The sequence below is a fragment of the Carex rostrata genome, chromosome 9 (assembly GCF_964058835.1).
Source record: "Carex rostrata chromosome 9, lpCarRost1.2, whole genome shotgun sequence".
NCBI lineage: Eukaryota > Viridiplantae > Streptophyta > Magnoliopsida > Poales > Cyperaceae > Carex > Carex rostrata.
The window spans coordinates 2,329,321-2,355,986 of NC_135926.1; the positions used below are offsets into that span (position 1 = coordinate 2,329,321).

At 36.4% G+C, this 26,666-nt stretch overlaps 3 protein-coding genes and 1 long non-coding RNA gene across 10 annotated transcripts; 2 read left to right on the top strand and 2 right to left on the bottom strand.

Moving 5' to 3' along the window:
• Positions 1-595: 595 nt before the first annotated feature.
• LOC144559316 (uncharacterized) lies at positions 596-2,819 on the bottom strand. 5 transcript variants are annotated; one of them, XM_078308329.1, is made up of 6 exons: positions 2,609-2,819; positions 2,453-2,494; positions 2,074-2,285; positions 1,314-1,689; positions 1,182-1,230; positions 596-944 (listed from the first exon to the last, which is right to left on the bottom strand). In XM_078308329.1, exons 3-6 carry the CDS (start codon positions 2,270-2,272, stop codon positions 750-752), a joined length of 819 nt encoding a protein of 272 aa, XP_078164455.1. In that variant the 5' UTR covers positions 2,273-2,285; positions 2,453-2,494; positions 2,609-2,819; the 3' UTR covers positions 596-749. The 5 variants fall into 5 exon arrangements, with proteins under 5 accessions (XP_078164455.1, XP_078164454.1, XP_078164453.1 ...); XM_078308328.1 differs by having other exon boundaries at positions 1,149-1,230; positions 1,314-1,665; positions 2,453-2,499; positions 2,609-2,816; XM_078308327.1 differs by having other exon boundaries at positions 1,149-1,230; positions 1,314-1,665; positions 2,609-2,815.
• Positions 2,820-3,340: 521 nt separating this feature from the next.
• On the top strand, positions 3,341-8,602 carry EMB2076 (Pentatricopeptide repeat (PPR) superfamily protein). 2 transcript variants are annotated; one of them, XM_078307906.1, is made up of 3 exons: positions 3,347-4,980; positions 5,564-5,739; positions 7,953-8,602. In XM_078307906.1, the coding sequence occupies exons 1-2, from the start codon at positions 3,475-3,477 to the stop codon at positions 5,723-5,725; spliced, it is 1,668 nt and encodes a 555-aa protein (XP_078164032.1). In that variant the 5' UTR covers positions 3,347-3,474; the 3' UTR covers positions 5,726-5,739; positions 7,953-8,602. The 2 variants fall into 2 exon arrangements, with proteins under 2 accessions (XP_078164031.1, XP_078164032.1); XM_078307905.1 differs by lacking the exon at positions 7,953-8,602 and having other exon boundaries at positions 3,341-4,980; positions 5,564-5,898.
• On the bottom strand, positions 6,084-7,397 carry LOC144559010 (uncharacterized). The gene is made up of 2 exons (XR_013513074.1): positions 6,961-7,397; positions 6,084-6,915 (listed from the first exon to the last, which is right to left on the bottom strand). It is a non-coding gene; the product is annotated as an uncharacterized LOC144559010 (long non-coding RNA).
• Positions 8,603-21,661: 13,059 nt separating the features above from the next.
• LOC144559846 (TPX2 (targeting protein for Xklp2) protein family) lies at positions 21,662-25,603 on the top strand. Of its 2 annotated transcripts, none has more exons than XM_078308993.1 (9): positions 21,662-22,753; positions 22,897-22,948; positions 23,058-23,132; positions 23,221-23,340; positions 23,793-23,891; positions 24,152-24,211; positions 24,768-24,862; positions 25,082-25,147; positions 25,404-25,603. In XM_078308993.1, exons 1-9 carry the CDS (start codon positions 21,789-21,791, stop codon positions 25,441-25,443), a joined length of 1,572 nt encoding a protein of 523 aa, XP_078165119.1. In that variant the 5' UTR covers positions 21,662-21,788; the 3' UTR covers positions 25,444-25,603. The 2 variants fall into 2 exon arrangements, with proteins under 2 accessions (XP_078165119.1, XP_078165120.1); XM_078308994.1 differs by having other exon boundaries at positions 21,670-22,753; positions 25,388-25,603.
• Positions 25,604-26,666: the final 1,063 nt, after the last annotated feature.

Consider the following 26,666-nt stretch of genomic DNA (forward strand, 5'->3'; position numbering starts at 1 on the left):
TGGTAATATGCATATCACATGTCGCCCTGTGCTATGGATCTATATATTTATTTTTAAAGTTTTGTAAAGTTAAATATTTTTAAAGTTTTGTAAAGTTAAATATGATTTTAATGTGAATTTGTATTTGGAGACCAAATTTTACATTATTTTTAACTTTTTTTTTAGATAGGTAGAAAATCACTACTTTTGGATTGTCTAGATTTTTTCAAATCAAGTAATTTTCTATCTAAAAAATAGTAAAAAAAAATCTAAAAAATGTAAAATTCAGTAGTATATTTTCCCTATATGATGGTGATGCACAGCATATACATAACTGGAGACATTTTTTTACACAGAGAGAATGATCGAAGCATGCTTAGTGGCTCAATATGGGGATTGTTAGCAATCTCTATTTCAAGAAAAAAAAAAATTACCTGATTCTGAGACTTAAAGACCATAGATATATTGCTATGTCTAAGTAAAAAAAATGTACCGGAGTTGTGTGATGGTACCGGACTTGACATATTGCGTTGAACAAGCATTGATTAGTCTTAGTACCAGACTTGTTCAACTGAAAAAATGTTAGTTTGTTGGAAAAAAATAAATTTGACTGGACTAAGTAATGAAATCACTTTTATCATTGGATCATACTGCATAAATGATTTACAATCTTCAAGCAAGCAAGCACCTTGAATCTATATACACAAACCTCTAGAAAATATACAACCACCTGATCATTTCATATTTGTTTTCTTTACATTCAATCTTATTTAGAAACAAGGGCATGATGATTTGGGAGACTGTCCCAAGGACCGCATTTTCGCGGCTTTTTCAATAGCTTTTAATTCATCATTTCTTTTCTTTTCTTCAGCCAATGATCTCGCGCCTCCTACAACTTTATCAATCCTACCCATCTCCTCTCTGTACTGTGCTTGCGCCTTCAATCTCCTAGTTTCTATTTCTCTCTGCAATATTTAAAATAAAGTGCAAGAATTTAGGTATTGTATGCATACCTGAGCATCTCAACATGAATGTCGTCTGGTTAAAGTTAGTTTGCTGCTATTTTTCTAATTTTGTGTTCCATTTGTTTCAACAATTAAGAAAACCAATTGGCTTTATTGAAACATAAATATAGGTTTGTGGTGAACTAAATTTAACTATAATAAAACCTCTTTTCGTTCCAACTTTCGTTTAGCTTTCACCTTCTTCTCATTCTCCCATTCCAGAATTGTAGTGTTCATCTTTTCAAATCTGTCCACAAGTAAGAAAACAGTCAGATTGATTAAACCATATTTCTGATTTTAAATTACATGAATCTGCAGTTGACTGCCTACCGCTCTCTTATTTTTTGCAACTGTTCTTTCTCCCAAGCATCTGCTTTTGTCTCTCCTGGTTGTGCACCCAAAATTGTACTTCTTGGACCGAACTTATCCCAACTCGGTGCCGGTTGGATTTCTTGTTCTTTTGGTTGATCAAATCTCTTGCTACCACGCCTGTCTCGACTCTCTTCGGCGAATGTCAGTGCCTTTTTGCTACCACCCCTGTCTCGGCTCTCTTCAGAGAAAGTCAGCGTCTTTCTGCTGCCAGCCCTCTCTCGGCTCTCTTCAGAAAAAGTTGGTGTCCTTTTGAAGCTAGGTACTTTTTCCTTAGCCTTTCCTTCCACCATTTGATCAGTCAGGAGTCGGTCTGGGATTGTTGTTGATCTTTCTCCTGAATTTTTGATTAATTTGCATTTTTACAAACGTTAATTGATTTTAAAAGACTATCGTCAGAACTTCACACAATGAATAACATTGCGAGTAGCTAGCTGCCGGTAACTGAATAAACTTTTTATTAGCTTTTTATTCTTTTTTTGAGGAATTGGAGGAAAAAAGACTTCTTACCTGTTAAAAAAACATTATCATTTGGATTTGTTTTCCCAACTTTGGTTAACTGATGACATGATCCTTAATAATCAAACTAAGGTCTATGTGCACTTGTTGTCGAGACAACTACCATGTGAACCTGACAGTGCAATTGCACACGTGTTGGCATTAGCCACGAGCCCATGACATCCCTAATTTACCTGTCAATAATGTCATTATGATTGCGTACCTGATGATTTAGTATCCTCTTTGGCATCCTTATTGCTAAGCCATCTGACGAACTTGCCACCAGCATCAGTCGGCTTCTTCATGCTTCGTTCCTTTGTCAACTCTTTTTGCTTCATGAAAAGGTCATTTTCATTTGACAAGGCTGCAAATGCAGCTGCCGCAACTGCAGCCTCGAATATTCCTCCTGGGGATTCTCCCATGTTGCTCGTTTCTCTACAAAATAAAGTGAAATTACTATTTTAATTTTTTCTATCATTGGTTATCATTTATCATGTTTTATATTTTATAAATGCTAATTATTAACATATTATCGCATATGTGCATGTAATTGTAAGCCCAAGATATAACTAAGGCGGTATAGACAAGATGCTTGAAATTACCAGCTCTTGATGATGTTGTTGTTGGGTAAGTTTGCTTGTCGCCTATTCTGAAAATACAAAAAAAAATTAAACATTTGAATCAATTGAAATGGGTTGATTGAACTGTTCTGCTAAAATTATGTGAAGAATTTTGGTGTAATTGAGCTTCAATATTACCTTAGTGGTTTAACAAAAACTGATCACGCCTCTGTAGTTTGTTATTGAAGCCATTGTACATGTTAAGCTGTGCTATATCTTGGAACAAATCTTGGAAACAAAGTCAAGTTTACGTTTATTCTATGGGATGGCTAATGAAGGAAGGATCATAATTTTTGGGGTAAAGCAAGGTTCTTTAGGCATTGCTTTTACCCGTGGAAATTGAGATGTCTTTAATTTATGTCAAGGAAAGAATAATTTCTTTTCAAAGTTATTCCCTTTATTTTCGTTTGCCTCAGACTAAAAGCTACTCTTAACTCTAGAGTTGCGCAATGAGGCGGTTTGTTAGCAAGTATCTGCCCATAGTTAAGCTTTCCATGTACCTTTTTTTAATTCCGATATTTGGTAATGTACCATTGTACTTATCAAAAATCAGGCCCAACGAGCCTTTTTAAAGAAAGGTGAGAAATAAGGCCCAAACTAATTCTGAATGGGTCCAATTTGAAAGCGGTACGTACACAAGACCATAGACGCCGGGAGTGGGGGCAATCTGATGCCCGGTCGGAGCCGTTCGATCCGTTGTTATAATACGTGCGGACTTAACCCGCGAATCTTGATGCAAATCGAACGGTTCCAAATGGACATCGGACCCCCTTCACGTGCAATCCTGGTCCAATATTGTTTGGTCCAAAATGAACCGGTTGAGCTTAATCAAGGCTTTATCACTACAGCTAGTTTTCTCTCTCCGCGACCCCCAACCCCCCTTCCTCTCTCTCGCGCGCGCTCGCTTTCTTATAGCTGTGATTTTGGTTATGGAACAAGTTGGTTCTATCCAATTTTTCCTCGGGAAAGTGTTGCTTTTATTTGTTTGAAGGAAATTTTGTAATATGGCGGTTCTGATAAGGGGTTATAGTAGTACGAGCTGTGACATGAACCGCAATTGTCCATTCCGAAATTGTTCGATTAGAAGAAGGAATAAGTTCCATAGATTGCGCCTGTTTCTGATGTCAAGCGGTGGTGTTTTCTCCAGAGGATTGATTTGTAATGTTGCAACTTGTTTTCTAGACTCTGATATCTCTACCAAAGAAGAATTTTTTTTTGAAGGTTCTACCAAAGAAGAATTGCACACCCCAATCCTAGAAGGTGAATTTGCTATTGATAGATCAATTGAAGAAAATTGTAGTACTGAGATAGAGGATAGATCACAAGCAGATTCGAAGCGCAACGACATCACATTGCATTTCTTGGAGGAGAGAGATGAGAAAACACTGTCAAAGAGGCTAGTGTCTCTGAGCAGATCGAACAAAAAAAGAAGCGCTTTTGAGCTGTACTTATCAATGGAGGCGTCCAATCTCATACCAGATGCTTATGCATGTAACTCGCTCCTTTCTTGCCTTTTACGGAACGGTTCATTACCTGATGCACTAGGGGTGTTCGACAAAATGTCTAAAAGAGATATGGCGACAGCCCACACTTATACCTTAGTACTGAAAGCTATTGCTAGAAATAAAGGTTCTGATGCTGCCATAACAATGTTTAACAAATTAGAAAGAGATGAAAGCTCAAAGGGAAAATTAGATGCAATAGTTTATAATACCATGATTTCAGTATGTGCGAAAGCTAAAGATTGGATTGAAACTGAGAAATTGTGGATAAAACTTCACAAAAATTCTATCAAAGGAACCTCACTAACCTATGAGCTTTTAATTAGCACCTTCGTGCAATGCAACTGTACTGATCTGGCACTCGAGGCATACCATGAATCAATCCGATTTGGGTTTGAATCAAGTGAAGCTAACATGAAAGCCGTTATTGCTACATGCACCCAAGAAGGGAACTGGGAATCGGCAGTTGTTGTGCTAGGAAATATGTTGGAGAGGGGCATAAAACCAAATTTAATTGCCTTTAATTCGGTGATTAACTGCCTTGGTAAAGCCGGAAAGTCTGATCTGGCATTTAGGGTTTACCAAACTTTATGTTCATCAGGCCTCCAGCCTGATATGTACACATGGTATGCTTTGATATCAGCTCTTTATAGGTCCAATAAGTACTTAGAGGTGATAGAACTTTTTCAATGGGTTAAAAGAAAAGCAAAGGTGGAATTGGATTCTCATGTCTACAACGTGGCTTTGCTGGCTTGTCGAAAACAAGGTATGTGGGCCCAAGCATTGCAACTCTTGTGGGACATGGAGAGTTGTGAGATTGAAGTTCCGATCCAATCTTACAATCATGTTATATCCACATGCGAAAAGGCAGGTGAGGTAAAAGTTGCCTTTCAAGTCTACTGGCACATGGTTCAACAAGGGTGTAATGGCGATGATTTTACATATATGTCCCTTATAAGGTGTAGCATCACTGGTTCTCTTTGGGATGGGTTCCTTGAAGTACTAAAGGTACTCCTTTCTTTGTCTTCATGTCATAACAGCATAAAACTTTCCCTTTATGTGCAACAAACATCATGTATTTCTCAAATTTTAGTTAATGTCAACAGTGATTATTTTGCAACTGTACGAGACCATTAAATCAGTTTGACTAAAGTAACGTATTCTGTTAAATGTTGATAAGTTTAACCTACCCCTTGTAAGCTATCTTAATTTTGTAAAATATTGAAAAATGTAAAATTGGGTTTATAGCATAGAGGTCTATGCATAGCACATTAGCACAACTGTGTGTTCTTGTGTGCTGGCACGTAGGTCACCTTTCCCTTTCCAAGTTTGTCAGCATATGAAGCAATCAGTTGACTCAAGCTATGGTTTAGTGCTAACTTTTTGTCTTGTCTTAAACATTCTTCTTAGCACAAGTTATTTGTGAAAATAAAACAAATATTGGTGCTAGTTACAGTAGTAGGAAATGTTGCTGGCAAATATGACAAAAAGTTCAGTGTTATCTGCTTAAAACCCCAAATTCCAATTGCTCAAAAAGTTGGGTGTAGTCTTCTTTAATAAAACCTCTGACATCTTTTTTTAAAATTAACAGCACGTTCCTTCAGGTTCATCTGTCTACTATTCAACTATCCAAGAACTGTGTTCACAAGGAAAGATTGGAATGGCCAAGGAAATACTTGTGCAAATGCTGAAACTTGGTCTCAGGCTGGATGAGAGAACCAGCGCTCTGATGCTTCAACATTTTAGTACCTGATAACATTATAAAAGGTAAATATTTAGGTGAGACATGGAGATGGCTACTGAAGGTCCAGACCAAGGAGGGTCTGGCATTCTCTCAAGCTGTACTTCTTGAGTAACTTCTCTGGTGTCTTTAAAGAGGATCAAATTGTTCTGTAAAACTCTCTAAAATGGAAATTATTTGACATAGCCATGTTCTACATAAAATAGTAGACACATTTCCTTTCTCCTATAAGTTTTGAAAAGGCTCAGAGTCCAGAGTATTTCTACATTCCTTGTCATTTTGCATACCCATCAAAATTGAAGGGTACTTGTGGGGTCTTCCAAAATGGAAATGATGAGTACTTTGGATATTATCATGTTTTGTAGGGGGGTAGACTTGACAATTCAGTAATTTTTGTTCTTCTGGGGTCAAATGATATGCCCCCTTCAGGTATACCCCAAAAATGATGTGCCAAGTTCTTTCGAATGTTAAACTTCAAGGCCATACAGTTGTTAACTTGCAATAAATTTATAGATATGCTTAGCTTCGTACTTGGGCTATAGGAGAAACCTTGCAACCTTGCTATTAGTGTAAATATAAATTGCTTCCAGTGTACCGTAAGGCGGAGTAGGGTACCAGCTGAATTTTTTTTTTTTTTTGGAAAATTTCTAGTGTACCCATCTAAAATTTTGAAATTGCCAATTTCAAAATCAATATATCATAATATCCAATATCCCCATACAAATTTATTCTTTCTTCTATCCCTTTTTAAAATTTTACATTTTATTTAATGGGGGAATTTCATGTATACCCCTCAAAAACATCAAAATTACATATTTCCCCCTCTAACATTCATAATATCATATATACCCTTCTAAATTACAACAACTCACAAATTTACCCATTACAATTTTATTATATATCAAATATACTCAAAAGTTGATTTAATCCATGTTTAATATTCTAAATAATATAATTAATCACATAACTCAGTTTTTGACCTCTGTTTTGTCATGTTTGAACTCTGTCAGATCTCTTCGTTGCTCCTCTAGCTCTTTTTCCTTTTGTTATGTTTTCATTTTTTCTTCTCCGTTTTTACTTTGGGTTTCATCAGTATTCAGTAGTGTATAAGAATTTGTTAAATAGTATGGCTGGCTTGTTGTTTTTTCATTTTCTCTTCTGTTTTCACTTTGGGTCTCAGCAGGTCTCTTTTTTCGTTGTCACTATGGGTCTCATCAGTAGTGTATGTCAGATTTCTCCGTTTTCACTTAGAGGGTCTCAAAAATTAAATCCCTGGTTGTATTGTACCAGTCTAGTTTGTGCCAACCCTGATTTTTTACAAAATTAGCGTAGTCACCCATTACTAGTCAAGCACCGGACAAGCCTTGTATGCTACGCTTAGCCTCCTCATCTTGAAATTGCAACAGTTTACTGGTACATCAATTGTTCTTAAATAAAGGGAAGGAGTTACCTGTGTACTCCATTCTTTCTACCCTGTCCAAATTTGCCAGTGAGTGGGCAATACCAATCTCCTCCCTTGTATAAAGAGCCAAAAAGGGGATAAAATCATCTAGGCCCATAAAGTTTTGGGAGAACTTTTGGAGAAAACCATAATCATGGGGTGTAAACTTTTTTTCCCTTCACAATATCACAACAAGAGGGAGAAAACCAAGAATTGCAAATTAGTATCGGAAAAAGTCAAGATCGAGATACCAAGCAATTAAAGGGAGGGGGGGGGGGGGGGGGGGGGGATCAAGAGCAAATCACCGAGGCTTGTGGAGTTTTAGCGTCAGAGAAGGTCAGACCAATCAAGAAATTTTTCACGCTGAAGAGGGGAAAGATTGTAATGCTGAGTACTGACTAATTATATGTTACAGAATACTAAAAGTAATTAAGCTGAGTTTTTAAGTAAATTGGGTAAATGTGTGCCTTTTTAATGTTTAGAAGGGTAAATATGATATTATGAATTTTAGAGGGGGAAATATGTAATTTCAACATTTTTGAGGGATATATGAAATTCTCCCTTATTTAATTATTTTAAAATTTAAATTGACCAATATGTCCGCTAGATATGTCCATTATTTATGAATGTCTTTCTTCCTTCCGTAAACTTCTCTGAATGTCCTCTATACTGTAAATTAAATTGCACCAATCCTTTTTCAGAATGTCCTCTATAAAAGTAGTAATCATTTGTAGCATGTTTTTTTTTTCAATTCATGGAATTATAACAGGAAAAAAATCATGGCATATTAATGTGCAGGTGACACTTTCGCTGGAGCCTAGATTTAAAAGAAGCATAAGTTACGAATTTTTCAAAATGATGCTATGCTTGAAGAAGACTTCGTAGGTCATGCAAAAGATCATGAATTTTGTGACATAACATGGTACCTATCACAGTATAAAGATTTGTACCAGAAAGGCAATCAGGCTCCACATAATTCTTCCAGTGACGGTGTAAATGGCTTTATTGGGTTCCAGTCGACCCACATCGTGGCGTTTTAAGCTCTGGTGACAGTGACGGTGTAAATGACTTTATTGGGTTCCAGTCAACCCACGTCGTGGTGTTCTAAGCTCTGATGACGGTGACGGTGATGAACTGGCGATGACCCTTCCGGAAAGACAATTGGGCTCCAGAGCATCTACTGAGTGGGCCCCATTGCCGAGCCCTCATTCTCGGCTTGTACCACCACCGCTGCCACCACCTCAGGCTCTGTACACTGGCTTCCTTCCATGTATGGTTAACCATAAAAATTTATGTACTTTTCATAAGCCTCAGGACAAGAATCGACTGTTTTTATCTCGACTTTTACCGTGATTGCAAAATTAGAATTTTCGACAGAAAAACCGTTCAAATTTAAATTCATTGGGTCGATTTCACTTCCCCAGGCATAGGGTACGGTACTGGGAGGAAGAGAAAATAATGGACATGTCCATGTCCATGTCTACTTAAAATTAAAGGGCATGGGTCAATTTAATTTTTAAATAATTAAATAAAATATTAAAATATTAAAAGGGTATAGAAGAAAAAATATTAAATTTGTACGGATATATTAGATATTATATTTTTGGGAAAATTTCTAGTGTACCCATCTAAACTTTCATAATAGCTAATTTCCCCATGAATACAACATCTCTATTCTTATATTATGTACGTAGTTGTTCTGATCCATCAACGGCTGAGATTGAAAGATGAATTTTTGAATTGAATATCAACCCTCCAATCACATAATATGTATTCTTTTGATTAAATATATCTATTTTATGTGTAGAAGTCTAAATTTAGTTGAAAACATACTCGCCACACAAATTGCTACATGGTTTGTCACAATTAAAATTGAATGAATCTCTAGCAATCTATTTCCTTATTTCTTCTTAGAGCTATCTTCGATTCTTGCAATTAAATTATTTCCTTATTTTTTTTTTCCTCCGTTTCAATTCTCCTCTTCCCCTATAGTTTCAATAATGAAAATGAAAACCATCATATCTTTTCGAATTTTATTTAGGGCTACTGTATCTTTGTAAATAGATGAATAGCAGATATTGTACTGATGTTTACATAAAAAAAAAAGATCTTGTGTTGATGGAAACAATCATTTCTTTCCGATTTGAAGAGGAAATGAAGAATATCTAAAACTTTTGTGTAGAGAAATTATCTGTAGATAAATTTCCATTGTTAAAATAATTTTCATCAAGAATATATATATAGAGAAAATTCTTATTTGAATCATTTAATCATATATTTTTCAATTTTTTTTCTTTACAGATTATTTATCCTCTAAATCGTTTAATGACATGTCTTGTTTGTAGAGAAAATTAGATATTAAATTGTAATGATACTTCAATAAATTTTTTCATGTTATATTTGATCCATTTTTTATTTGTTGTGGTTTATTTAATTGTTATTTATTATTTGAATTTATTTATTTTCATTTGTGTCTTTTATTTTTATTTAAATATAATTTTTCTTAATTTTATGTGAATGTCAAATAAAAATGTATCTTCATATTCTATTCAATTTTATAATATATCCCCATTGCAACGCACGGGCAAGATGCTAATAATATCCAATATATCCATATAAACTCAACTTTCTTTCTTATATCTCCATTCATTTATTTTATATTCTATTTAATTATTTTAAAATTTATATTAACCAATATACCCTTTCCTTCTCTTCCCCTTCTCTTTCACGAACAAAGATACATTTTACTTGAGGTTTTTCATCACAAGTCAATTATCTTTCTTCTATCTATCATTTTCTTCCATTGACTTTTGAACTCTGTCACACTCTTTTCCCTTTAATTTTATCTCCCCACTACTAACTTGTTCCACTTTTCTCCTTTCCAAGCATGAAGATACTTTTTTTTTTCCCTTTTGTACTGATAACTTTGTTTTTTTCTTCAAAAATTGGAATGAATAATATATGTGTTGCTTTCGATTATATGAGCGAAGATTTTGTTATACGGAGATATTGGTGGGATGCTGGTTGAATTAGAAATTTTCCCAATAAATGTATGATGTCATTTCATTCTGTTTTAGTTCAAGCATGCAAGTTATTTTGCAACCAGCTTATTGTGTGTTTACTAAGAATAGTTTGCACCTTCTTGCGACAATTCTATACAAAGTGAGAATTTTAGTCTTTCGACAGAGAGAGCATGCCCAAACATTGCATCAGGTAGCAAGGTTAGCTGTACCAAGCCATGTATCTGCTTGTACAAAAAATACATTAATTCCTTCTAAAACTTAATCTGTCTTGTAAATGCTCAAAGACATGAAGACGTTTAGATACCTGGAAGGCACAAAATTTAGTTGGGTTGGGAGAATTCACATCCTCCCCAATTCTATACATTAATACATGTCTTGTAAAACTTAATCTGGGAAAGAGAAGAGGAAGAGAAGAAAATGGTATATTGGTCAATATAAATTTTAAAATAATTAAATAAAGGATAAATTAAATGAATGGGGATATAAGAAAGAAAGTTGAGTTTATATGGGTATATTAGATATTATGTTGTATTCATGAAAAAATTGGCTATTTTAAAAGTTTAGATAGATACACTGGAAATTTTCCCTATAGTTTTTGAGTGAGTCTATGGTACTATGCATATCACGGGTTGTTACCGTGCTACGGCTCTATATTCGAGTTTTCAAATCCTAACAGTCGATCCGAACCGTTTATCTTGTTCTCCATATTAATATGTGTTTGGAGACCAAATTTTACATTTTTTGAAAAATTTTTACTATTTTTTTAGATATTTAGAAAATCACTTGATCTGAAAATTCTGGACCATCCAAAAACAGTGATTTTCAATAAATCTTAAAAAATAGTAAAAAAATTTTAAAAAATGTAAAATTTGGTCTCCAAACACATATTAATATGAAGAACAAGATGAACGGTTCGGATCGACCGTTAGGATTTGAAAACTCAAATATAGAACCGTAGCACGGTAACAAATCGTAATATGCATAGTACCATAGACTCACTCATAGTTTTTTACATGAAAATTTGTTATTTTGAAAGTTTAGATTGGCGCAGGAAATTTTCCTTTTTGAAAAAAATAAATAAATAAGCCAAGCAATCATTGTTTGCGCATTCTGATTTCTGATTTATGAATAAGGACTCCAGCCATCATGTGGTGATGATTGGACCTCTTTTGAGTCATATTTTTTTTTTTTTCCTGAAAAGAGTTGTTTTTAGAATAAAAAAGTATGTTAACTACCAAAAGGACTTTCATTTTTGAAAAATTAAGTTTTTTTTTTTTATATTTCCAATGATTTTCAATAACGAACACATTCACCAATAAATAGAAAAATTAAAATAAATTTTGCTCGTTATTGTGAACCTTATTAAGAAACATGGATTAAGGTACCGAGGATTTATATTTAATCTCGATGGACACATTTGGCAATGAGATTTAAGGGTCCAGTATAGGGTTGCACAAAAAATTCGTAGTTCGTGATTCGATTCGAGTTTGATTCGAAAAAGTTCGTAAAAATTTCAATTCGAAATAGTTCGAAATTAATTCAAATCAAATTCAAACTGGATCTGATTTGTTCGAAATAGGTTCGCGAACTATTCTAGTTCAAAATTTAAAGTAATGTGAACTGTTAATTTCCGCTGATAGCTTAAAAGTTAAAATATAAGGCCGTCCAGCAATAAGTCATAACTCGTAAGTCGTAATCCTCGCTCTCAGTTCTAAAATCATAGACGACTTTTACGTACCTCTCGTTTTCGGCGATTACGATCACTCTTTTTTGTCGTAAAAAAATTTGTAAAAAGATTCGAAATTGAGTTCGTAAAAATTTCGATTCGAAATTAATTCAAACCAAATTTAGTTCGAAATTAACTCAAACTAAACTCAAACTGGGGAAGTTAAAACCCTAGTCCAGTAGGACCAGTACCCAATATACGCAATTTCTCTCACTTCCCTCGGTCAACCACATTATAGTATTTCAGCCATCAAAAATAAAAATGCTGACATCTGCATGCTCTCAAATATATTTGCGATATATATCCACTGTATCTGCAAATTGAGATACGGACATTTGATATTGGAATTATCAAGTGGATACGAATATCCGACGTTGGATAAGTAATGAAATATCCGTGCCGTTGGATAAGTAATGAAATATCCGTGCCGTTGGAATTATCTGCAAATTGAGATACTTTTCATACGAATATCCGACGTTGGATAAGTAACATATTATTTGATTTGGCACCGTGTCGTTGGATAAGTTGCACGGTGCCAAATCAAATAATATGTATTAAATAATAAAATAACATTATTTATTAATTATAATTTTATAAAATACAAACATTTATTTTTTTTTTTTTGAAAAAGAAAAGTAGAGGTCAAGCCCCTAGATTTCATATATCGGACACCAGAGGTGTCGTGTTGAAAGTTACAAAGTCTGAATTTAAGTTGCAAGATAAAAACAGGAAATAAAACAAAAAGCAATAAAGAAATAAATAAGCTACTTCCTGGCAATTTGCAATGCCCTCTTAGTGGTATTCTACTATCTCCCTAATGAGATTTGCTTCTTGGTGATTACCATGCAGCGCTTGGTTAGTCAAGAACCATCTTTGGTACTCCTGTTGGATTTCTATCACCAGTTGCCATGGCGGCTTATATTCTTCTCTGAATATTCTAGCACAGCGCTCTCGCCATATAACAAAGCACATAGTTACCTGCATCCCTCTGACATCAGCCCTTTGCGAGTTGAGTATTGCAGCTTTGTAATCTCCTTGCATGAACAAGGGGCACTGTCCGAGTACTGTCATCCCCTGTGCTATTTGTGTTAGAATGGCTGCACTATACACACATTCCTGAAAAATGTGTCGGACCGTTTCCAATGCTGTTTTACACAATATACATCTATTCGGCATTTGCCAACCTCTTCTCAACAGATTGTCTACCGTTAATATCTTATTTTTCAGGGTCAACCATGTGAATATTCTTACTCTCAATGGCGCCTTGATTTTCCATATATTTTTAATCTCACTATCCACAAAGGGCCTCTTTTCCATTGCATCATATGCCGACTTGACTGTAAATTGGCCTTGCACCGTCCATACCCAGCAGGTTGCATCCGCATCCTCCTCAATTGTGATTCTTCTCAATTCCATCAACAATTTATCCCTTTGCTCAATCTCTGTTTCATTGAGTGCATGATGCAACTTCAAGTCCCATTGTCCTTCATTCATGGCTTGGTACACTGACATGTCTTGCTCCTTGGCCATCATGAATACGTCTTGGTATCGCCCCCGCAAAGGTTGGCTGAGCCATGCATCTTTCCAGAATTTGATATGCTTGCCATCCCCCAATTTGTATTTGACCGATATGTATATGAAATCTCCAATTGAATGGAGTGCTTTCCAAAATGGAGTTGCAGTATGCAATTCCCATGGTCTAAGCGACTGTTCCGTGATGTTCATGATTCTCATCCAGTCCGGTCTTTGTATCTGTATCCACTGCCACATAACCTTTGCCAGCAATGCCTTGTTGAGCGTATACAAGTTCCTAACTCCCATTCCTCCCATCTCCTTAGGCCTTACAACTATTTCCCATGCTACTAGACTCATGTATTTCCCTTCTTGACCCTTATGCCCATGCCATAAGAATCTTCTTCTTATTTTATCAATTGCTTCTATCACCCATTTAGGCAGTAGAAAAGTTTGCATGTAGTATATAGGCATCGCCGTCAGTGTTGCATTTAAGAGCACCATTCTTCCTCCAATAGACAGCAAATTTGCTTTCCAAGTTGTGAGTTTATTTGCTATCTTTTGTATTAGCGGCAAGTAGTGATCTTTTCTCAGCTTCTTATTGGATAGCGGCATTCCCAAATACTCAATTGGGAAGCTTGCCTTTTTACACCCTATTATATGAGCAAGTGCATCTATTTCCCCTTCCTCCATTTGAGTTGCCAGAAATTCTGATTTGTGTAAATTCACCACCAAACCCGACAGATCTGCAAAGATCATAAGTATTACTTTAAGGAAGCCTATCTGTTGTTTCGTTGGCTTCATTAGAAACAAAGTATCATCCGCATACAACAGGCATGAGCTGCAATTTTGGATTGGCATTCGCAGTAATCTGAGTTGAGACAGTTCCTTTGTCCATTTAGCAAGAAAATCCATTGCTATAATAAATAGGTAAGGGGATAGGGGATCCCCTTGCCTAAGACCTCTTTTGAGATTGATTTTCTTCCCTGCTACCGAATTCATGAGTACTTTGGATGATCCTTGCAATACTGCCCCCCGTATTATATTGATCCATCTACTTGGGAAACCCTTTGCTTCCATGACTTGCGCCAAAAATTCCCATGATAATGTATCAAACGCTTTGTATATGTCTGCCTTGAACAGACCCACCTGCTTCTTTTCTCTCATTGCCATGGTTACCAATTCTTGGGCATAAAGAAAACCTTCATTTATGTTCCTATTTTGCAAAAAACCGGTCTGGTTTGGCAAAACTAAGCTTTGTATAATATTTCTCAACCTATTCGCCATGATCTTAGAAAAGATTTTTTGGATCGAATTTATGAGACTGATTGGTCTGAAATCGTTTGTAGTGAGCAAGCCCTGCTTCTTTGGTATGAGGGCAATATATGAGTCATTTAGAGGGCTCATTGATGGCTCTGTGCTGCTTATTACTGAGTTGTACGTATTGAGCAGTTCCTGTGCAATGAGAGTTGAGAATTTTTTGAAAAATTCTGCCGTGTATCCGTCTGGACCTGGGGCCTTGTTTGATGGCATGCTAGTGATTGTACTCTGCAACTCCTCCATGGTTATCGGATCTTGCAACTGTTCCCAGTTCAGGTCTTCAGGTGTATATAGTGCCGAGAAATCAAAACTCTCATGCTGCCTGTGATGAGTTCCTATCAGCTTGATGAAGTGCTTATGAAAAGCCGCTGCTTTCTGCTTGTGCTCTACCAACGTAATTTCACCTTCCTTTATAGTCTCAATCGTGTTACTTCTCTTTCTTGCTGATGCCATTTGGTGGAAGAATCGCGTATTCTTATCCCCTAGTTCAAGCCAGTTCTGTTTTGCCCTCTGCCTCCATTTTTCCTCTTGCTCTAACACCAACTGATTATGCCTTTCCTTCATTATTATTCTGAGTACCTTTTCTATTTCCGTGAGCCCTCTACTCTCCATTTGCCTTGTTAACCAACATAGACAATCAGTACATAGTTTTCTTTGCTCATTTGTTCTTGCTTGATGCTCTTTTTTCCATGCTGTCACTTGTTTCGTTAGCATCATGAACTTACTCTGGAGCTGCGTTGCATTATCTGCCAGCGGTTGTGCTTCCCATGTTTGACGCACCAGTTCCAATAACCTTCTATTTTTTAGCCAAACATTCTCAAACCTAAATACATTAGATGTTGGAAACTTCGTTTGGGCTGTGCATACCAGTGGTGTATGATCAGAGACCGCTGATGTATGCGCTGTTTGTGTAGTGTTTGGGAAATTCTCTGCCCATTCTGGCGATATGAGGATTCTATCCAATCTTACCATCGTTGGCGGGTCCCTCTCACTATTCCATGTGTATCTCTGCCCATGTAACGGCAAATCAATGAGCTGGAGCTCTTGCACCAGTGATCGAAATCCCATCATATGCTGTAGCGGGTATCCTTCATTGGACCTATCCTGGGTGTTCAATGTGACATTAAAGTCACCCATTATAATCCATGGCATTGCAATACTTGGTCTTGCTTGTATCACTTCTCGGAAAAAAGCTGTTTTACCCCTGTATGTAGAAGGGCCATAGACCCCTGTTACCCGAATAACCGAGTCATCCAGGTTCATGACCAAGTCTGCTGAGATTGTTTTTGAAGTGTAGTGTATTTCAATTTTTGTGAATATCCTTTGATCCCATGCAAGCAACAATCCCCCTGCCGTTCCATTTGCTCTGATTATCCCATAATTATCCATTCTCGCACCAATTGCTTCTCTTATATGCATAATATTTTCCGTATCCCATTTGGTTTCTTGCAAACAGAGTATATGTGGCGAATGGACATGTATTTCATGTTTGACCAACACTCTCTTGGCTCTATCATTGAGCCCTCTCACATTCCACGTCAGTAATTTAATTAATCTAGTTGTATTCATTAATTAAACCTTGGATACATCAGGACTTCAGCCTTTGTTGTTTCTTTCCAACCCCTTGCTTCTAACCAAAATTTTCTCTCCCAAACATGCCATTCTCCCCTTCCACGGGCCTGGCATACTCTCAACTTACTAATCATTCCTACAAACCATTCTCCCTCATGGGCCTGGTGCACTACTAAACATTGCAGATCTAAACAAAAAAACTGAAAAAACAGAAAAACAAAAAAATCATAGAAAACATAGACTCTTCCTCCTGCCTTCCTCACTCCTCCTATCTTGCAGAGTCTCTCCAGGCTCCGCCTTTCTTTAGTGGCGTTGTTAGACATGGAGAAGATTACCTTCCTCTCCCTCTCCTGACCCAGACATGATGCATTTGATCTGCACCTTTTCTGTTGTTTCCTTCCTCTTGCCAGCTTCGTTGGTGCTTGCCTCTCTTATCATAGCACTCACCCGATCTGTGATGACTGCACCTGCTTCCTTCATCAGTTCTATTGCCAGCTCTGCATCTATTGGATCAGCCCTTTCTTCAAAAATTAATTTCATTTTTGGCGGAGTAGGCTGTTTGGGCTTTGCTTCATTCTTCTTCTTTTTTGCCGAGATGCGCTTACTCCTCCTTGGCGTGGCTGGTGCCTTGTATTTGGGCTTTGGGAAGCCCGGTGGATGATCCAGTTCCTCATCAGAAGGTTCAGGCCGTGCTAATTTAGGCAGTTCAATAAGGCCCAATTTGTTTTCTTTCTTTCTTTTTGCATAACCCTCCAGCCCCATATAATCCCAAATATCATCTTCTTGATACTTTTCTTCTTGGCCCATATCATATGGGCTTTCTTGATCCAGATTGCCATACGTGATGAGATTGCTTTTCTCCTCACAGGTCAAAATGTTCCTTCCTTTCCCATGACCTCCTTGGCCCACCTGATCCAAACTCATCTTTTCCCCTGTCAGAAAACCCGTTAGCCAATCCATATCTTTTTGTTGTACTTGCACTTTTACCTTCCCAATCTCATTGTCCTTCCAGAGTGAGATATTCAACCTTTTTGTCCCCAGCTTCCTTGTTTCATTCCCCTTGTCAGCGCGCAGTACCATGCATTTAATTCCTCCAGCTATCTGAGTTGACATCATAGGTGAAATAAACAGGTCTAGGGACAGGTTAATGATCGCACGCCCTTCTCTGAAAATTTGAATTTCCCCCCTGCAACATTTTACCTGCTCCCTGCCCCCCAGCACTTGTGTGGCCTTTTGTGTGTTGTGGCCTTCTTCCTGGTTGGGTGTGACCTTTAGTGTTGCTTGGTGTTTCTTGCGCACCCATCTTTGTTTAACTTTCGACCTGACTTTCCATGCCTTTACCTGCTTGCCTATCTCTCTGCTTAGCTGATTTACACTGCATGAGCCTCCATTGCTACTATCTCCATGGCTTTCATTGCTTGTGCTTGACGGTGCTCTTGGTGGTGATGGCACTTGTGGGTGTAACTGGTTTTGTTGTTGTTGCTCTCCCCGTGCGTTATGTGGTGCTGGATAAGGGCCTTCCTGCCACTCTCTCCATCCCATTAAGTCAACCCTGATACCTGCCGTTTTGTCACCCTCATGGTATTTGAGAGTTCTAGATAGTCCCTCTGGATTTTCACATGCTAACCTAATTGTTACATATTTATAATGCCCTGCTGCTCTTCCATAAGGAAGTATAGTAGTGACTCTTCCCAATGGTATAGCTACTTGCCTGATATCTATGTTATTCAGAGCTTGGTGTGGTATACCAAATAATCTTACCCACGCCTGGTAGGGTGGCGGTTCATACACCATATGCCATCCCGGCTCCCATGCTATGACACCTACCTGCACTCCAGGCCTGATAACGTACGGGCTCTCCCATACAACGTTTCTCAGGCTTGCCTCGCTAGGGCAGTGCAGTACAAAAGGTGCATCGTCAGTAGGGTCAGCTGGCAGCACCTCATAGTCAGCCGGCGTCCAGCCATGCACGCTGGCTAGCCTTCTTGCCAGTATGTGAGGTATGTCCGGTGCTGGTGCTCCCTCTACCATGACCACCATCCCCGTTGTGTGCAAGTATTGATTTTGTGGCCTGAGACCTTCTCTGGGTGGGAAGAAGACTTGGGTCTCAGCCGGCCTTACATCCAGAAATGGTTCCATTTTCTCTGCTCTCACTGATGGCTTTGTGCTTGTTGGTTTCACTACCTGAGCGTAAGTATAGTTGCTCCTCTGTTCTTTTGTTATCTCAGGTGCTTTCCCCTTTGCATCTACTTGCCTTTTATCCACCTCTGGCTTCTTAAATGTGCACCTACCTGAGCTGTGCCCAAGTCCATCACATTTAAAACAGCGTACGGGCTCTCTACACTGCCATTTTTTATGATCTCTGGCTAAACACCTAAAGCATCGACCTTCATTAAAGGCTTTGGTGTAAGCCCTTTGTGTTTCCTCTGAGGAGTACATTTTTTTAACCAATTTCCTGGCTTGTCCCAAACATTGATTGTCTCTTCTGCTACCATCATAAATGTCTGCTGCCTTTGGATTTTGGCGAGATCTCCTCCTTGGTCCAACTATTGTCCATCCTTCGTCTGGGTTGTTGTGTCTCTTGAATGCTTTCCACCTTTCTTCATGTTGCTTACCAGGCGCTCCTCCATTTCCCCGTTGGTTGCTTCTTCCCCAGCCATCATTGTGTGTCGCCTGTGGAATCGCCTGGGGGATCGCCTTTTTTCCTCCCTCTTTCATAGTGCCCAATTTCTTTTCGTAAGATACAAACATTTATTTTTATAATGAAATAAGTTGTATTTAGTGAGATTGGCGTATTTTACTAATTTCAGCTTCTAAACATTGCATTTAATGCTTAGTTTAATCAAAATTGAAGTACTGTATATAACCAAACTGGATTACCACATAACCATAAGCGATTGATGAGAGAGAGCCTCGTGCGCGATTGGAAAAATGAAAATTTAGTCTGATCGAATTAATTTGTTCCCACCAATTTTAGCCTATCCGGGAATGATAGAAAATATATCCTCTCCAATACCTGATAAGGGAATCTTTTACAATTACTAGATCTGAACCGTACTTTTTAACTTGGCACGAATCTCAAAGCCCAAAAATGGGGCCCCCTACAGTGACCCGAATCCCAAGCCGGTTGAGATTTAATCTCAAACCGTTAAGTAAGTCATCCTCTGCAATAATTGTGCAATACCTGAGAGGATACGGGTTCGGAATGATATGGGGGGAGATGTTGGAGAGAAAACTTGACTGCCGAACAGTTCAGAGTAATTTTTAGATTCTCAACTTCTCTTTTATCTTTCTGATGAATTTAGCCTGAGACGTTTGTAAAATATGATCATATTTAGGAAAATTAAAATTAAAATTATAATTATAAAACTTAAAGTTGTCATGAAAAAAAATAGTATAAATAAAAGTGATGGTAAAAATAACAACCTATAATTAAATTAAATAAAAAACCAAACAAAATGCATGGATATATTTTTTTATAAGATTCAAAGGGAGAACGAGCAAAATATGACAGGTGGAAAAATAATTAAGTTCAACCTCGTGTTTTTTCTTTTCATGTATTTGTGTAAAAATTTGATTCCGTATATTTTCTTGTGGATCAATTTTTTTCTATTACCAAAAGACCACCGAACGCCCTAGATGGCTAGGTCTCATCCCGCCAAAATTGATGCCCACAAAAAAATGAGACCGAATCGTCTGCTCCCGGGGGCAAGAAATTCCTGCCCCCAGAGTCTCTGCGGGTGGGGCCCATTTAAAAACAGTAACAATAGTTAAACCCTTAAACAGTAACCGGTCCCACCCCGCAGAGACTCTGGGGGCAGGAATTTCCTGCCCCCCGGAGGGCAGACGATTCGATTTCCAAAAAAATATCCCATAGGTGGAGTGCAAGTATTTAATTTCATCAACAATTTTAACTTTTATGTTTGAAATATGATATTAATAAAATTTGATATGTAAGTATATTTTCAAATGAAAATCATGCTGAGCAGTCCAGATCAATTATTTAGATTTCAAAATGAAGATATAAATTCATAGTATGAACGGTTCCATAATCAAAGGCGAAATGTAAGTTTATCAGGGGTGGCTAAGTCATCTCTAACTTTTAAAAAAAAAATTATCAATTATATAAAAATTAAACTAAAATTGTATTTTATATATATTAGCCACCCTATGATAATACAAAAAACTTAGAGGATTTGAATGTAAGATTGCATGTTTTTTCATTTGCTAATTAGGCAATAGTAAACAGATAAAAAAAAACTAAATAAAAGAAAGAAACCGTGCCTATTATAGTATTGTCTTCATTAAGTATTTTGGAGATATCACCTTGACCATTTTAGAAAGCATTGTTGATTGTTACCGAAAAAAAAAGAATATTATTGGAGAGAAAAATAGAAAGTGATTGAAAGATTTTCCGAAGAGAGAAAAAATAAATATTATAAAAGTGAAATTTAAATTGTTGTGAAGTACGTACGTGATATATTTTTCCTTTGAAATTGAGGTTTGTATTTTATTCCTCAACTGTTTAGCAATTATTAAATTGTTGTTCATTGTAACTTTCAGATAAAGATTAATTTAATATTTTATTTTCATACTAGTTTTTCTTTTAGATTTTTAATATTTTTGTAAAAAAAATATGATAAAATGGATTTGTGTATGGTATTATAGAAGAGATTATTTAAATTTGTGTATATAATTTGAAATCCAGATAAAATTGTTCTAAAAATAGACCTTAGGCTCTTATTGTAAGGTAAATGAAAGCAAATAGTGAAGACTGAAGAATTATACTATATTGTGTTATATAGATTTTGATTTTTATTAAAATATTTTAAATATGTTATTTATCCGGTTAGTCCCTCTTATAGTCGAAGTCGAGTGTCCCTATCTATAATATGCATATTACCACAGCCTTACTCTTAATTTTATATGGTGTCGATGTGTGCCCGAGTCATTTATTTATGTGTGTCATTCCGAAAAAAAAAAAAGAATCACATACAATATTAAAGTATAATTTCAGTCCATTTTCTCACTAAATGAAAATTATTATACATGTGACACTGCAGGTATTTTGGTAGGAATTTAAAATCATTAGATTCTTCGAATTCTGAGGATCAAACGATATATATTCTGTTTGGCAAATGTTTTTATCGAACGGATATAATTAACAGGTTCCAGCATTTAAATCCACACCGCTTAGCTAAACTAGCCGTTATGACGTAAAATTCAACCTGCATCCGGTATACAGAAATATCTTTTGCGCCCCAAAGAAAACTCATCCCCCAACTTAGTACTCCAGGTTCACGCGTTATTTTTCCAAGTAACACTTCCAACGTTCACTTTTCTTTCTTGTCCTTTCGTCTTTCGCATTTTCCCAAATCTGCTAAAAAGAAACCAAAACCAACAAAAAAGCTCGTAAAACCACGCTTTGTTAGTCCGACCTCCTCTTCTTTCTTCTTCTTCCTACCTTCACCGATACCGACAATGGCGACTCCTCCCAGAACCTCACGACACAGCCGATCAAAATCAACTGAAAATTTCCCAAATTGCGAAAATTCGAACCCAAATATCCCTTTTTCATCTCCTCCGCCTTCTGTCAAAACCTCAAAATCTCCTGCCTCCAAATCTGTACCGGCTAAGAAATCTAACTCAAAGACCCCTTCACGGGCCGTTGCTTGCCCTGTGCCTATCCCACCAGTGCCACGCCAAGGTCGTAAATTCATAGTCGCCAAGAAAAATCTAAAAATTAAAGACGGCTCTTTAGATTTTGATAAGTGCCGCAAGGAAGCCTATGAGGCGCTAAGAGCGTCACAAGAAGAATTCTTCCGTAAGAAGTCTGAAACCCCCAACTCACCAACAAAAGACGAGGTTTTGAAAGATCAGAGGGGAATATCTGTGGTTAAATTGGACACCGATGTAGTTCTCTCAGAGTCCAAGGTTTCTAAGGATCAATTGAGTGGATCTGAGGCCAAAGAACAACCAAAATCCGGGTCTATGAAGAAATCAAGTTTATCAGTTGTTCAATTGGAGAATCCTGTTGAGAAATCCAATAAGAAAACTGAGGAATTTGATCAATATGGTGATGACAATTTGGGGATTGATGGATTGGAGGGGAGTTCAAAGGTGAGAAAGATGAGGACCATAGCAATGAAGAAGGCGCTCGACAAAATGCCTGAACCAGGATCGGGCCTAGTAAAGCACCTGGTGCAGGCCTTTGAGAGCCTCCAGTTGATAAAGAAAAAGGAAGATTGTGAGACAAAGGAAGAAGGAGAAGATGACGAGAAGAAGGCAAGAGTTGTTAATTGGGCGTTGCCCGGTTTGCAACCTGTGGTGAAGGCTAGAGATAATGGGTCAGGCCTGCTTTCTCTCTCTTCCTCAGCGGAGTTTATCTCTTTCAGTGTGTTGGAGAGAGATTCATCTAAGGTTTATTGTTCAATGGACAGCAATAGGTATGCCATTCAAAAGTTCTTCAGTGTTTGTGTATCATCTAATTATCATTTCTAATTTTTTCTGTAATGGATTCAAAGCTCTAGGACTTCCTATTGGAAATTTGTGTTGGTAAGAGCGTATTGAAATATTCGACAATTTTCAGATCAAGCTGGGAAGGCAGGACATCAGGTGGTGGTCGCAGGAGCCGACGAAGTGTAAGATCTAAGTCCAGACTTTTATTTATTTATTTATTATTTATATCAAAGAATGGTTGTGTAAGTGGTTATGCGTATCTTTACAAAAACTCCAACCTTTTTATTCCAGAGCTCGGATTCACTAAAGAGCTGGAACAGGCAGTTAAAGGTGACTAGTCAGCACCCATTCAAATTAAGAACTGAGGTAATTATTGTTTGAAGCTAAACAAACAAGCAAAACCAATTTAATATTCGATTATCAGTGTTTCTGATGAATCGGTCCTTCAATTCAGCAAAGAGGAAGAATCAAGGAGAAACAGTTTATGAAGAAAGTAGAGGAGATGCTTTTAGAACAGGAGAAGATGCGTATCCCCGTTGCTCAGGGTTTACCGTGGACCACCGACGAGCCAGAGGTGAAACCCCATCTGATTTTCCCTTTTTTTTTTAATAAAGGCTGCTTATTGTATTGGAAACATAAATTGTGGAAAAACATGTGTGCTCCCAGAAAACATTGAAGTTCGTATTACACCCTTTGAAAAAAAAATATAGAAATTATGCTATCAAACAAGTAAATTATGAAATTATAAATTAACACAAATTATATAGAAAAAAAGGGTGAAGCAAGATATTTAGTTTGGAAATATTTTGAAGTAAATGTGGAAGGAGGGGTATAAATGACATTTACATCTTTCTAGGGGCTAAAATTTCATTTCTTTTTTCAAACGTGTGTATTTCAATATAATGTTTCAAATGTAAAGGGATAGATGTACATTGCTGTAAATATTTATTATATTTATCTAAACATTTATTTAATCGTATATCTAATCACATATTTATTTGTTTGAATGTTTTTTATTGTTTCCAGTGCTTGGTGAAACCACCAGTTAAAGAAAGAACAGAGCCAATTGATCTCGTTTTGCATAGCGACATCCGTGCAGTTGAACGTGCAGAATATGACAATTTTGTAAGCTAAATTAGGATTAAATTTGAACATTTTGAGTTTAGTTATTGTCCAGTTGAGGTTTTTTTAACTAAACTAGGATCTAAACTGAAAACCCTTCAGAGGTAACTCTTCTTGGAATTTACATTTGATTTTTCTGTGTGTTTGTGTTGGTACAATAACTCCATGGGTCAGGTTACTGGAGGATGAAAGTTAGTTACCAGTACCAGAATCCACCAAGTCATTTTGTATTTTCTCTGATTAAATAAAAATAATATTTTCAGATCACAGAGAGATTAAAGCATATTGAAGAGATACAGCTGGAAAGAGAACAACAACGAAAGGTAAACTCAACTGTGACAAACACAACCATATTATTATTTTAGTTGGAACAATTTTGGCCCTATGAAAGGGCAAATTATTAATGGGAAATAGAATAGTAATTCAAATTCTGATGCATACTTGCCAGTTTGGAGACCTCTTTTTAGCATTGGTTGTTGTTTTGTGTTTTGTCATTTTAACTGTTTTGGGACCTTCTATGGAGAAATATTGTTTGTTATTTTGTCATAAAAATAAAACGTTGAAGTTCATGTTATATTTTAGTTCTTGCGCAATTTTTAACAGCCCTACAGCAAACAAAAGTATTATGTACCCCTCGTATATATTCTCAAATTGATCAATATATGCGTTTTTGTGCTTATTATTATGGAAAAAAATTTGTGAAAGAAGGGGGATAAGTTGTTGAATTTGTTAAAGAGAACTCAGAAAGATTGTCTCAGGAATATAATATTATCATTTTTCAGTACACGTATATTTTGACATTTTAAAATGTTATATGAAAACTATGTCCATTTTGCAAATTAATGTCAATTTTTTTTTGACAATCCTATCCCATTTCAGCTGGAAGAGGAAGAAGAAATAAGAAGGCTTAGAAAAGAGCAGGTACCAAAAGCTCAGCCCATGCCATTCTTTGATCGCCCCTTCATCCCCAAAAGGTAAGAAATATATGTATCCAATCTAAAAAATTTTGTTCACGAAATAATTTGCATAGCATAAGCTTTTCCAGCACTTGTCATTATATTTTTCTAATGCTTTTGCAATTTGCCATATAATGAGATTTTCTCTAAGTTTCAGTAGATATGATAATTAGCAGCTCTTGTAATGTTACTGGAAAAAATATAAGACAAACTGACTGGTATTATGTGTCTGATTAGATCAACAAAACCGATAACTGTTCCCAAGGAACCAAGGTTTCATCTCAAGCCAGCAAAATCATCGTGGTATGTTTTCTGATTCTTTTCCTTTTGTCAATCTCAAATCGAGTATTTATTCGAAGTCTTGATATGTTTATAAGCTATTATGGTTTCTCTCTCTTTCGTATAATGGCTAATTACAGTTATTATCGACTACAGTGTGATTCTTTTCCTTTTGTCAATCTCAAATCGAGTATTTATTCGAAGTCTTGATATGTTCATAAGCTATTATGGTTTCTCTCTCTTTCGTATAATGGCTAATTACAGTTATTATCGACTACAGTGTGTCCATCAGCACGGGAAGCATGATTGAAGCGCCTTGATCTCTGTCAAGTTCTCTTGACCAATTTATTGGTGACTTTTTTTTTTCACAAATTAATTTGTTGAGAATATGTCTATGCTGTGAAAAGTTCGATCCAAAGAAAGACAATTATTTTGTTTTTAGCCAGATAGGATCATAAGATAAAAATGTGCGTTATTCTACTGTTGTGTTGCTTTTAATTTTTATTACACAGACTCGTGACTAAAAAACGATAAACTAAATTAGCAGCTCTTGGAAATGGCCAGATAAGATCATAAAATCAGTGGGGGAGACACCATTGCTTATGTGGCCCAACCATACCTCACATCTCTCTCTTTTCAAAGTTCAAACTGTTGTTTCAAACCGCTCAACATGATATCCATATTAAAGTGTGCGAGACCAAATTTTGTACTTTTTTATTTTTTTTACTATTTGTTTAGAAGGTACAAAATCATTGTTTTTGGATGGTCGAGAAGTAGTGATTTTGTATATATCTAAAAAAGTAGTAAATTTTTTCCAAACAAATATAAAATTTGATCATGTTAAGCGGTTCGGATCGATTGTTTGAACTTTAAGAATAGAGATGTAGGATATAATTAGAGCACAAAACAAACGGTGCATTTTAACCCTCCTCAACTTAAAATGATGGATTGCTTGTGGTATACATTTCTGTTTTAGCATTCAGTAAGACCAAAAACTTTGCAGCAAGATCCAATAAAACCAGCATTTAATAAGATTTAAAACTTTGCATCAAGATCTAAATGAAACCAAATTGGTCCCACCGTCTGCTGAGCAGTTAAATCCTGAATTTTTTTGAAGACTTGGATCTTTATTTGGATAATTTATAATATATGTATCAAATTGAGATTCCAATTTTGCTATAATGCAATCTGAATTTGATGGATCCATTCGAGTTGACAGTATTGTATACATATTCATGATTTCTCTTTGTTTTAAAGTTCACACTATTTTTTCTTTCAGTAATATCAGGAGATTTTATTTTAGAAATAAGTGAACTAACATGACTTGTGAAACTTTCTTACCAATATTGTATATTTTTCTTTCAGTAACATGACTTTTGAAACTTTCTCTCTAAGAACCTTGAAACTGTGTTTTATTATTTTTCATTTCTTGAAAATAAGAAATTACGTTTTGCGAGAGATGAAAACAAACATTTAGTAATATATCTCTTTAAAATTTAATCTTCTGCAAAAAAAAAAAGGCTAATAAATCAATCCTAAGATA